Source organism: Anolis sagrei, chromosome 2 (assembly GCF_037176765.1).
Source record: "Anolis sagrei isolate rAnoSag1 chromosome 2, rAnoSag1.mat, whole genome shotgun sequence".
NCBI lineage: Eukaryota > Metazoa > Chordata > Lepidosauria > Squamata > Dactyloidae > Anolis > Anolis sagrei.
This window is the reverse complement of record NC_090022.1, coordinates 149411561-149424064: the sequence shown is the minus strand read 5'-3', so window position 1 is coordinate 149424064 and position 12504 is coordinate 149411561. Positions and strand designations below refer to the sequence as shown.

The 12504-nt window shown below is 43.3% G+C and overlaps 1 protein-coding gene across 1 annotated transcript in view; it reads right to left on the bottom strand.

The window, feature by feature from the left end:
- Positions 1-6234, bottom strand: part of PPP1R1A (protein phosphatase 1 regulatory inhibitor subunit 1A) — a 141433-nt gene extending 135199 nt beyond the window's left edge. The window contains exon 1 of the mRNA XM_060763810.2: positions 6035-6234. Within this exon, the coding sequence (XP_060619793.2) occupies positions 6035-6115 (81 nt within the window). The 5' untranslated portion in view covers positions 6116-6234. The remainder of the gene's footprint in view (positions 1-6034) is intronic.
- Between the last annotated feature and the right edge of the window lie 6270 nt (positions 6235-12504).

Here is a 12504-nt window from a genome sequence, read left to right as displayed (position 1 = left end):
TCTAAAGAGCCGCATTTTTGCTAGCTCAACTATAGTTCTGGGGCGGCCTTTCGCACCTCAGGGTATACCAGATATGATGCCCTATAATTTCCCGAACCACCATTCAGCACAACACTCCCCAAATCCTGGGAATTGGAGGCCAGCAGGTTGGGAAAAGGTGATATAGTTTACTGCCCAAGTGCTGAATTCTGTATTGATCTTCATAATTGGTGTTTGGAAGATTTTGACTACAGGTTTCACAATCTTGGTCCAAGTTGGTGCTTATGGCCAACACATCTGGATATTCAAAGGTCAACCCCTCCCACCCCCAGGCATTTGAGTCTCCAAATGCAATGATTTGTTTTGTCTTGGTGCAGCTTCTTGAGAAAACTTTCCTTAGCAACTCCTACTTCTGTAGAGGAAACAGCAGAATGAATCATGACTTCAAACAACTGTTGTTACACTAGTTTTGGGCTTTTCACATGGAAACTGGTGGAGCGTAACCTCCCAAGGCCATCCTTAGATTGTATTCTGGACACATTATTGTATACCATTACAAAGTTTCACACTTTGCAAAGAAAATAAATCACCCATTCCCAACTGTCTGAAACTGTTCACTGCATTAGCAGATCATTGTTACTGTCCTCAATACATATTATTGTATTCAGTGACAAGGTTAGCCAAGTGAAATGTCTCAAGAGTATTCCTACTGGCATGTCTTATTCCTTGCTTGATGGAAGCAAGGAAACCAGAAGAAGGCACATGCCCAGCTGGTTGGAAGCAGGTTCCAGAAGACAAAGAGACTCTGATTTGGAAATACAATCACCCCTCCCAATTTATGGTTTTGACTTCTATTCATGAACTTCATTAAAAATGTTCTCTCTAGTAATTGCTAGGTCCTCCAGTATGACTCTGTGGTCATGCTGGAGGACCTAGAAATGTCTAGAGAGAACATCTCTTCAGGGATGTCTTGGTACTCCCATTACATTTCTGTAGACAGCTGCTAGCAGACACTCACCACCAAGTTATAGTCAAAAACCTAGAAAACCCTCGAAAGTGTAGTCTCAACTTCTTTATTTGCAGTGTTTCACTTTCACAAGGGTCTTGTGCTTCTAATTTCAATGAATGTTGAGAGCTGACTGCATTAACATTGCTTTTATGTCTTCAGAGCCACAGAGATGGTGGGTGAAGAAGGTATGAAAAGGCTGTTAGAGTAGAGGTCCCTAAGATTATTTATCCAGCCCCAATCTACACTCGAGACTTAGGGTCACCCTAAGTCTGAAACAACTTGAAGGCACACAACAACAATCCTAATTAGCTTGACTATCTCTCCAGCGAAAAGAAGGACTATACTGCCCATTTAAATACTGGTAAGTTTATGTTTGTTAAACTTAATTTAAAAATTGAATTGCTTTTATTTATTTATTTATTGCACTACAAATAAGATGTACAGTTTGTGTAGGAATTAGTTCATGGTTTTTTTTCCCAAACTATAGTCCTATGAAGCGGCCCTCGGCTTACAAAGTTTGAGGGCCCCTGTATTACAAAACTCATCACCAACTATCCTAGACCACTGCTGTTTCAAGGAACCATCTATAAGCTATTGAGTCCCTTTCTTCCTCACAGCACACGCCTCCAAACTGTAAGTGTTATAATATAGTCTGCACTGCTTTGTGGAGTTGTACTTGAAATATAAAATGGACTGATCCATGGATTACAGGATTGTAACAATTACATTTTGGAGGTGTGTGTTATTTATTTAATAGTGTTTTCTTAGGCAAGGAATAACTGGAGGTGGTTTGTCATTGCTTTCACCTGAAATAGGAGAAAGCAATGACAAACTAGGTCTACAGCACCTAGTATTCATAGGTGGCCGCTGATCCAAGTGCTAACCAGGGCTGATCCTGTTTAGCTTCCAAGGTCAGACCGGATTTGGTACCTTTGAGGGTATACATCTTCTGTTAGCACTAATGGTACCATATGGTGTTGCCATATGCTGACAGGTGATCTGAAGGCACTTACATGCACAGGTGTTGTATATTCCTCCCCCCCCCCCTCCACACACACACACCAAATCTTGAGTCTTCCCATGTGCATTGGTTTATAATCTGATGGTCTCCAAATCTGGAGTCCTCTCCATGTGCACTGGATTACAACTCTCATTAAAGGTAAAGGTAAAGGTTTCCCCTTGACATTACTTCTAGTCGTGCCCAACTCTGGGGGGTGATGCTCATCTCCATTTCTAAGCTGAAGAGCCGGTGTTGCCTGTAGACACCTCCAAGGTCATGTGGCCAGCATGATTGTATGGAGTGCCGTTACTTTCCTGCCAGAGCAGTACCTATTGATCTACTCACATTTGCATGTTTTCGAACTGCTAGGTTGGCAGAAGCTGTGCCCAATAGCAGAAGCTCCCCCCGCTCCCCTGATTTGAACCACTGACCTTTCAGTCAGCAAGTTCAGCAGATCTGCGGTTTAACCTGCTGAGCCACCGGGAGCTCCACAACGCTCATTATTTAGCTAAAATTATTGAAGTGCAACAGTGGTTGGAAGCAATGCAAGCTATAGCTCAATGTTTGATGGAACAGGAGTTTGGAATAGACTTTTGAGGATGGGAGAGCTCCGGTACAGAATACATAAGAAACACCCATCCATAAGCAAAATCATGGCATGTCCTGAGTCTCTGATAGCAGCTTCATCATCTGCATATGTCAGCAATTGGATAGTTTTTATGGCACAGAAGCAAGAAGAATCACTTCCTTCAGTTTTAGAACAAGTAAGGGGTCAATAAAACTAAAAAAGAAGTGGTACCTATAGTTGAAGGTCTAAAGACCCCAAAGACACCAAGTCCTGGTTAATTTTGGAAATTAAATAGGATCGGAACTGGGTAGCACTTGGAGAGGAGACTACCTTTAAATACCACGTGCTATGCGTTATATTTCAGAGGAAGGAACTGGTAAAACCACATCTTAGGCCTCTCCTACACTGCCATATAAACTAGATGATCTAAGCAAATAATCTAGACTATCTGCTTTGAACTGGATTATATGACTCTACACTGCCATATAATCCAGTTTAAAGCAGATAATCTGGATGTTATATGGCAGTGTAGAAGGAGACTTAGTCTTCCCTGCCTAGGAAAACCCTATTCAATTCATGCGGTCGACAAGTGATTTGAAGGCACAACAGACACACTTACAGGGAGATACAGTATTTAGCAGGGATCCAAAACACTTTTAGTGTCAATGCATCCAAAGCTACATTTAAAGTCACAAGAGTCCAGACAGGGGTGGCTCAACCCATTACGCAAAGTAAGCATTTGCAGTATAGTTGATTTTGCCCAGGGGCACTCTTGAGGCGCTCTTGGGGGAAAACAGACCTTGACATATGCGAGTTGTAGTTACTGGGATGTATAGTTCACCTACAATCAAAGAGCATTCTGAACTCCACCAATGATGGAATTGAACCAGATATGGCTCACAGAACTCCCACGACAGACAGAAAATATATATCAGTGATTGGTTGGGGGGAGGGCAAAATACTGTTTGCTTACCATTGAAAATTACCTAGGACTACCTCTGAGTCCAGACCCCCTGCATACACACTTGATCACTCCAGTTTTTAAAACGTCTCTACAGACTTCCTGCAGCACACTACTCTCCCTCCAACCTTTACACACCCGACCTAACCTTTCTCATGGCTGCCTTCAACCAGCAATGCCCTTGCTTTCCTCTCCATAAGCAGCCCTCTCCTCCCTATTAAAAAAATAGGACAGCGGCCATCAGCTCACATCCCACCAGGCATAGCAAAGCCACCCAGAGAGATAACTAAGTCACCGTGAACTAGAGAAAATGGGTTGCTGTAATTCCACACTGCCTGCTGGCAAGAAGGGACCCCAATTTCCTACAGTCCTCAAGGCATTTCTGTAGCAAAGCCTTAGTGCCAGCCTTAGAAATGTATATTACAGCCACTCCAAATAGATCTGATACTTTCCAATGCCTCTGTTTTCCGTGTCATGTGGGAGTCCCCCAATGACACAAATGCCAGGTGCCACACCCTCCTTCCAAGGACAGGCAAAGCTCCGGTCATCAGGTGCCCCTTGGCTCACCTTTCGCTGTGGATTAGCCAGAAAATGGAGAACAGCAGAAAAGTAACAGAACTGGCAACTTGTCCTTCATGCCTTCCTTTCTAAGGAAAGTGCCTAAGGGGAGAGGGATCTTATCCACAGAATGCAGGATGCACAGCTTCCAAATTGATGCTCATTCATTTTTTCTCCATCCAAATTATATGGGGATGGGTTGTAGGTTGATAAGGATATGTGTGGAAGGGGCAACAGAGTTTCCAGAAGCAGAGGAAATCTGGGTTGCACCTTTTCTTATGTTACAAAGGACAGGGAATGCCTATAAACACCTGAAGCACTTATTCAAGAGGGAAAGACGTAAATAAAGAGCAACACTCAGAAGACAAGGGAATTCCAGACAAGAAACAACCAAGGCCAGCTAACACTCCCAACAAAGGATTCCTCCAGGCAGGAAGCAGCCAGTATTTGAAGCTGCAAGGCCATTCAGTGCTAATCAAGATGGCCAACTGCAACATTCACACTTGCTTCAAACAGACAGGAATTCTTTCTCCCACCCTGGACATTTCACAGGTATATAAACCCCACTTGCCTAGTTTCCAACTGACCTCACAACCTCTGAGGATGCCTGCCAAAGATGTGGGAGAAATGTCAGGAGAGAATGCTTCTGGAACATGGTCACACAGCCCAGAAAACTCACAGCAACCCAGAGGAAGGAGGCTTTCTGCATATGCCCAGGGGCACGCTTTCCTGGCACTGGACTCAAAGGAGAAGGCATAGGAAAGAGAGAAACCTGCAAGGGCTTGATGACTATTGCAGAAGCAATGTTCCAAAGAATAGATAACCCATAACTTCCAAGACATTTAACCTATAATACAGAGTCCATATATATTCAACCTGTATTTTACTTTTTATGCATGGTCCCCAAATATTCAACCTGTAAGAGAAAGCCTATATATTTAAACCCGTAATACACTATTCAACCTGTAATACACTAACTGTATGAATTCGACCTGTAATATATGGTTCCCAAATATTCAACATGTAATACAAAGCCTATATACAATAGTAATATATAATAGTGATATTGTACTAACTTAATAATATAATATATTGTGTGTGTGTGTGTGTGTGTGTATAGTAAGCTGCTCTGAGTCCCCTTCGGGGTGAGAAAGGTGGTATATAAATGTCATATATACATATACATACATACATACATCTGTAATATATAGTCCATATATAGTCAACCTGTAATACACAATCCATATAAAAAAGGTAAAGGTTTTCCCCTGACAGTCGTGTCCGACTCTGGGGTGAGGGGTGCTCATCTTCATTTCTAAGCCGAAGAGCCGGTGTTGTCTGTAGACACCTCCAAGGTCATGTGGTCAGCATGACTGCATGGAGCGCCGTTACCTTCCCACCGGAGCGGTACCTATTGATCTACTCACATTTTCATATTTTCAAATTGCTAGGTTGGCAGAAACACAATCCATATACATATACATTGGACCAAATATGGTCCCCAAATATGCAACCTGTAATACACAGCCCACATATCTTTCTACCTGGAATATACAGTCTATATGTACTCAACCTGCACTACTTAGCCTATTGATTACAGGCTGAGCATCTGCTATATGTCATGCTTGGGCCCAGCAGTGCTTAGGATTCCAGGTTCCAAATTTTGACCAGTTGCCTGTATCTCATGGATGATCTTGAAGATTGGTTCCAAGTCCAGACACTCCATCTGCGCCATGCACACACAACCCTCAGGTCTTTTTAGAGACGATATACATATATTTTAATGATGTTGTGCATGAAACAAAGTTTGGGGACACTGATCCACCCGAAAGGGGCTCTTTCTGTCGATTGGGATCTGGGCAAGCTTTGGATCCCGACCTGAATGGATGTGATTATTGGAAAGGCGGGAAGAGGTAATAAGCAAATCCGCTTTCCACACCGAAAAAGGCTGCCACCCACCTGCTCCGCCGCCTCCGGGTCGAGGTGAGGCTCCAAGAGCGGGACGGTGAACTGGATTTTCCGAGGGCTGTTGGGCTCCATGCTGCCGCGGGGACGGAAGGAGAACGAAAGAGAGAAAGAGAGGGAAAAAGAGAGAGAAAGGAATGACGAGCCCGTCCTCGCTCTCCGGGCGCTCAGTCCCGTCTGCGCGCTCTCCGTCGCTCTCCTTGCCTTCCCTCCCTCCGCGCTGCCAGGAGCGCTGTGATTGGCTGCTCCTCTCGCCGGCTCTTCCTCCCACTCCCTCCGACACAGCACCCAAGCAGCGTCGCGCGCCAAGTCCTGCAAGCCCATCGCCGGCAACCTTCCCCTCTTCCTCTTTCGGGGATGATCAGCATCACCCTTTACTTGCACCGAGTCCACATGGAGTCTTAGTGCAGTTTGAGGCAGCTTGAACCGCCATGGCTCAAGGCTATGACATGGTGAGAGTAGTGGCTTACAAGGTCTTGAGCCTCCTCTGCCAAAGAGTGCTGGGAACTCACCAAACTACTTAGCCATATGTATTGTCGAAGGCTTTCATGGCCGGAATCACTGGGTTGTTGTAGGTTTTTTCGGGCTATATGGCCATGTTCTAGAGCAGTGTTTCTCAACCTGGGGGTCGGGACCCCTGAGGGGGTCGCGAAGGGGTGTCAGAGGGGTCACCAAAGACCATAAGAAAACACAGAATTTTCTGATGGTCATGGGGATTCCATGTAGGAAGTTTGAGCCAATTCTATCGTTGGTGGAGTTCAGAGTCTTCTTTGATTGTAATGAATATAAATCCCAGCAACTATAACTCCCAAAGGTCAAGGTTTATTTTCCCCAGGCTCCACCAGTGTTCACATTTGCGCATACTGAATATTTGTGCCAAGTTTGGTCCAGATCCACCATTGCGTGAGTCCACAGTGCTCTTTAGATATAGGTGAACTACAACTCCCAAACTCAAGGTCAATGCCCACCAAACCCTTCCAGTGTTTTCCATTGGTCATGGGAGTTCTGTGTGGCAAATTAGGTTCAAATCCATCGCTGGTGCAGTTCAGAATCCTCTTTGATTATAGGTGAATTATAAATCCCAGCAACTGCAACTCCCAAATCACAAAATCAATCCTCCCCCAACTCCACTAGCATTTACATGTGGGTGCATTGGGTATTTGTGCCCAGTTTGGTCCAATGAATGAAAATACATCTTGCATATCTGATATTTAAATGATGATTTATAACAGTAGTAAATTGACTGATATGAAGTAACAACAAAAACAATGTTATGTTTGGGGGTCACTACAACATGAGGGACTGTATTAAGGGGTCATGACATTAGGAAGGTTGAGAACCACTGTTCTAGAGGCATTCTCTCCTGACGTTTCGCCTGCATCTATGGCAAGCATCACCTCACTACCTCACTAGGAGCCCCTGGTGGTGCAGTGGGTTAAACCCCTGTGCCTGCAGGACTGAAGACTGACAGTTCGCAGGTTCGAATCCGGGGAGAGGCGGATGAGCTCCCTCTATCTGCTCCAGCTCCCCATGTGGGGACATGAGAGAAGCCTCCCACAAGGATGATCATCAAATCATCCGGGCATCCCCTGGGCAACATCCTTGCAGACGGCCAATTCTCTGACACGACAAAAACAAAAAAAAAAAAGGATGCTTGCCATAGATGCAGGCGAAACGTCAGGAGTGAATGCCTCTAGAACATGGCCATATAGCCCAAAAAAAACCTACAACGACCCTACTTAGCCTTAGATGTTTCACCTGCATCTATGCAGATGGCGACTACTGTATCAGAAACTAGAGCTGATGTGGTCTATTCAATGCAATTTTCTGAATCAGCACCGCAAATAACCAAACCGAATCTAAAGTTGACCAAAATCTGATTTGAAATCCTCTGGTTACTAATGTTGTAGGGTGGTCCCTGTTCAAATTGCTTCCTGGTTAAGTGGTCCTTGGTCAAAAAAAAAAAAAGATTGGGAACCACTGATATATAGGCAATGGAAATACTAACTTTAGTTATACCTCTACTTTAGGGTTATGTTATCAATCTGCTTAATTTTCTCACCTCTGCAGGAGTCTACCATTTACCGTGCAGCTGTGGACAAGTCAATATGGAGACCACCAAATGAAGAATTGCCTAAACACGAATCACAGAACATGAAAGGCACTGCAGACTAATTCAACCAGAGAAATCAGCCATAGCAGAGCACCTGATGAACCAGCCTGGACACAGCATATTATTTGAGAACACAGAAATGCTGGACCACTCTAACAACCACCATGTCAGACCACATAGAGAAGCCATTGAAATCCACAAGCATGTGGACAATTTCAACAGAAAGGAGGATACAATAAAAATGAACAAAGTCTGGCTATCACTATTAAAAAACTCTAAAATCAGGACAGTAAATAAAGAAAAACACTCAAAAACAGGGGAATTCCAGACAAGAATAAATCGGGGACAGCTAACACCTCTCAACAAAGGATTCGCCCAGTCAAGAAGTACCCAGGCTTTGAAGCTGCAAGGCTATTGAATACTAATCAAGATGGCCAATTTGAAGATTCACACCTACCTCAGACAAACAAGGAGTTCTTTCTCCCATCCTGGACATTCCACAGATATATAAGCCCCACTTGCCTAGTTTCCAACAGACCTTGCAACCTCAGAGGATGCCTGCCATAGATGTGGGTGAAATGTCAGGAGATAATGCTTCTGGAACATGGCCATACAGCTCAGAAAAATCACAGCAACCCAGTGTTGGGAACTCACCAAACAACACAGCAGTTCAAGTGGTGTCAGGCTATTTTCATTCTACAGTGTAGACGTATCCCTAATTTGTGTCAGCTTCAATGTATGGCAGCCCCATGAATCTCCAAGGCTTGTGCTCAGGTCTGGCAGATTTAGGGCATTCCTTGATTGAGTCCATCCTGGTATGAGATCTTCCTCTTTTTTCTTCTACTTTACTACCAGGCATCATTATCTCTTCTAGTGAGCCCTGTCTTCTCCTGATAAGGCCAACGAACCATGGTTTCAGCTTCAACGTCTTAACTTAAACGGAGAATACAGGCTTGATTTGCTTTAGGGCTCATTTATTGGCCTGTTTCACAGTCCACACTATCCATCAAACTCTTTTCCAGTGCCACATTTCTGTTGATTTTCATCCTATTCATTTTCTTCACTATCCAGCTTCTCACAACCATATATAGACATTGGAAATACTAACTTTAGTTATATCTCTACTTTAAAATTATGTAAACAATCTGCTTTAAAGTTATGCAAACAATCCACAGTTTTCTTTTTGTTCAGTTGTAAACCTGCCTCTGAACTTTCTCCCTTGACTTTCTTCAGTAAGCATTCCAAAGAAGTGTTGTGTGGTTTCTGAGCTGTATTGCTATGTTCTAGCAGCATTTTCTCCTGATGTTTTGCCTGCATCTGTGGCTGGCATCTTCAGAGGATGTGAATAATTCCAAAGCCTTTGCAGTTTTCTGCTAGGAGTATGGCACTATTTGCATGTCTTAAGCTGTTGATGTTTCTTCCACCGGTTTTCATGTTGCTTTCCACCACCACATCTAATCCAGTTTTATAGAGGACACGTTCAGCATACTAGTTAAACAGATAACGGGATAAAACACAGCCTTGCCTGACCCACTTTCCAGTTGGCAACCATTCTGCTCCTCCTCAAGGCACTACTAGATCCTGTCTGATCTTGGTAGCTAAACATGCTTAGCTTCCACAATGTGATTTGCACTCCTTTAGCATTAACATTAACAGGGCATTAGCTGCTGTATACTGCCTATACCGGAAGAGACCAGATCACATCTGATCTTGGAAGCTAAGGAGGGCCAACCCTGGTTAGTATTTGGATGGAAGATTGCCATCAGATGCTGTCTTCTATATTTCGGAGAAAGGAAGTGACCTGCTGAGTACATGTGAAATTCATGAGATTTCCATAAGGCTACAGATATCCTGAAGTTGTGTTATGTAGGTTTTCTTTTAGAGCTATAAGGCTAAAAATACGCATCGGGGGTCTTGCCCAAGAACAAACACTAGGTAAATGTAAAGGTAAAGGTTTCCCCTAACATTAAGTTTGGGGGTTGGTGCTCATCTCCATTTCAAGCCAAAGAGCCAGCGTTGTACGTAGACACCTCCAAGGTCACGTGGCCAGCATGACTGCATGGAGTGCCCTTACCTTCCCGCTGGAGCATTCCCTAGTGATCTACTACATTTGCATGTTTTCGAACTGCTAGGTTGGCAGAAGCTGGGCCTAACAGCAGGAGCTCACCTTGCTCCCCTGGATTCAAAGCACCAACCTTTCAATCAGCAAGTTCTGCAGCTCAGCGGTTTAACCTGCTATGCCACCAGCGGGCCCTACTTGGAAGGACACTACTTGGAAGGAAAACCTAATTTGGATCAATATGGTTTTGTGGGATTTCACTGCACACTGTATCTGGATGCATTTTTTTAAATTATAGAGCACAGAGGCAGAACTTTTGGGTTTTGCCCTCTGATACATACAAACTACCAAGCCTTCCTCCTCTAACATAATGAAATCAACTGGGCTATGTCTCCTTGGAAGAGCAAAAAACTGACCCTCCACCCCTTGGATGGCCAGAAAAAAAACAGGATTCACCTTCAGGCTTATTCAAACTGTTCTTCAGCTATTTTCACAGGCCAGTTATTTTAAGCTATGTTTACAACCTCTGCAGGGTGCAGTATGCATTTATTTTTTCCCCTTTTTAGATGTGTATATATAAACTGGAGCAACAACCATTAAAAACAATGGAGTTTGACAAGCATATTTGGGAAAGGTACACAGTGCACAGTCATAGAGGAAAGACTGGGAAAGACACCAAAACTGCAACAGGGGATGTAGAATAGTAGGAACATGCATTGGGGAAAAAAGTATATGTATGTAACACATAGACAAAGAATTTGTTAAAAGATGCTGCAACTCCCATTATCCTGTGGCAGCATAGCCCATGGAGAAATATTGTGGGAGCTGCAATCCAGCAACATCTAAAAGGCCAGAAATGACTTGATTCTTTTGTAGGACATCCTCTCCAAACCAACCTGGTACTCTTTAGTTGTGTTGATGTGTCACTCCACCATCCCTAGCCGCTATGATTGTGTCCCTCAAAATGTTATACTACAGCCCCCATGATCCCTCATGAGTGGCTCTGCTGGTTATTGATGATTGAGGTTGCTGTTATTGAAAGCCTGGAATGCCAAGGAGGACCCCAAAATCCATGACCATGGAAAGGTCTCAATAGTCAAATCCATGGCAAACTTTCATGCAGGAACCTAATTTGAGCTAACCCCAACAGATTGCTTTTACGTAGGCTGGACATACAAGTTTCACAAAGGGAAAAACAGAAAAGCCCCATTGTCTCTTCAGGCATATATATCTTCCATATATCTAACAATGGAGCCAAAACTAAAGTCACAAAAGTTAATACTCTGATATGTGTAATATGGTTAAGGTTCTTAATTTATATTATATGTTATTATCTAGAAATTATGTTTTGGTTTTCACATGTATGTATAGCATTAAATTTTGCCACTATTATGTTTGAAACCACTTTGAGTCTGCTCAAGGGTGAGAAAAGCGGGATATAAATGCAGTAAATAAATAATAATAAATAAATATAAATCTAGAATAATAAATCTTTATATCTCACTTTTCTCCCTGAGTGGGACCCCCAAATGTTGCCCTTCTTTGACTTCTTGGGAACCCATTCAGGCTGGCTAACGCCCATTTTCACCAGCACAGACCATTGCCCTCACCCAGGCTGGGTAAACAACCATCATTAGTACTCATTGCTTCAAGCCTACCTACATTCTTTCACTTCTCACACCCATGAGATGCGTAACAAGCAATGGACCCAAAACTTCAAATAAACTAATGACAGTTTATTAAATTGCCCTCCATACCCAGAGACCAATTGGCAGTGCATCCCAGCCAACCAATCTGCAGATCTTAGCCTGCCACAATCTGGAACAATCAACACTCAGGGCAGCAGAAATCCTTTGTTTCAAACTGCAATCACGGTCTTATAAATATTTCGCATGTTCCAATTGAGTTATGTCAGTCTTTTGGCCCTCAACCTTTCTTTGCCTTCATCCCTTCTGTGTCTTATTCAGTCCTTTGTGGAGCTCGACACACCAGGCTTTTGAACCCATGTTTCTTGCAGAGCTAAAATCACTCAACATTACAGTTCAGAAATTGCTGAAAGGTCCCCTGAATTTGGGAAATGATGCCAAAGAACAATTGCTTATATGCACACATGCACCAATCACTGTGCACAAAGAAGCAAAAAAGAAAAGAAAAGCCAGGATAGCACTTGGTAAACTATATTGATAGCCACTGTGGGACTTTTTTTAAAAGTCACATACCTTGTTTTTGGTTTTTTTTTTTACACATCTTTACTGTATGTGACAGGGAGCTGTGGTTTGGGCTGGTCCATGA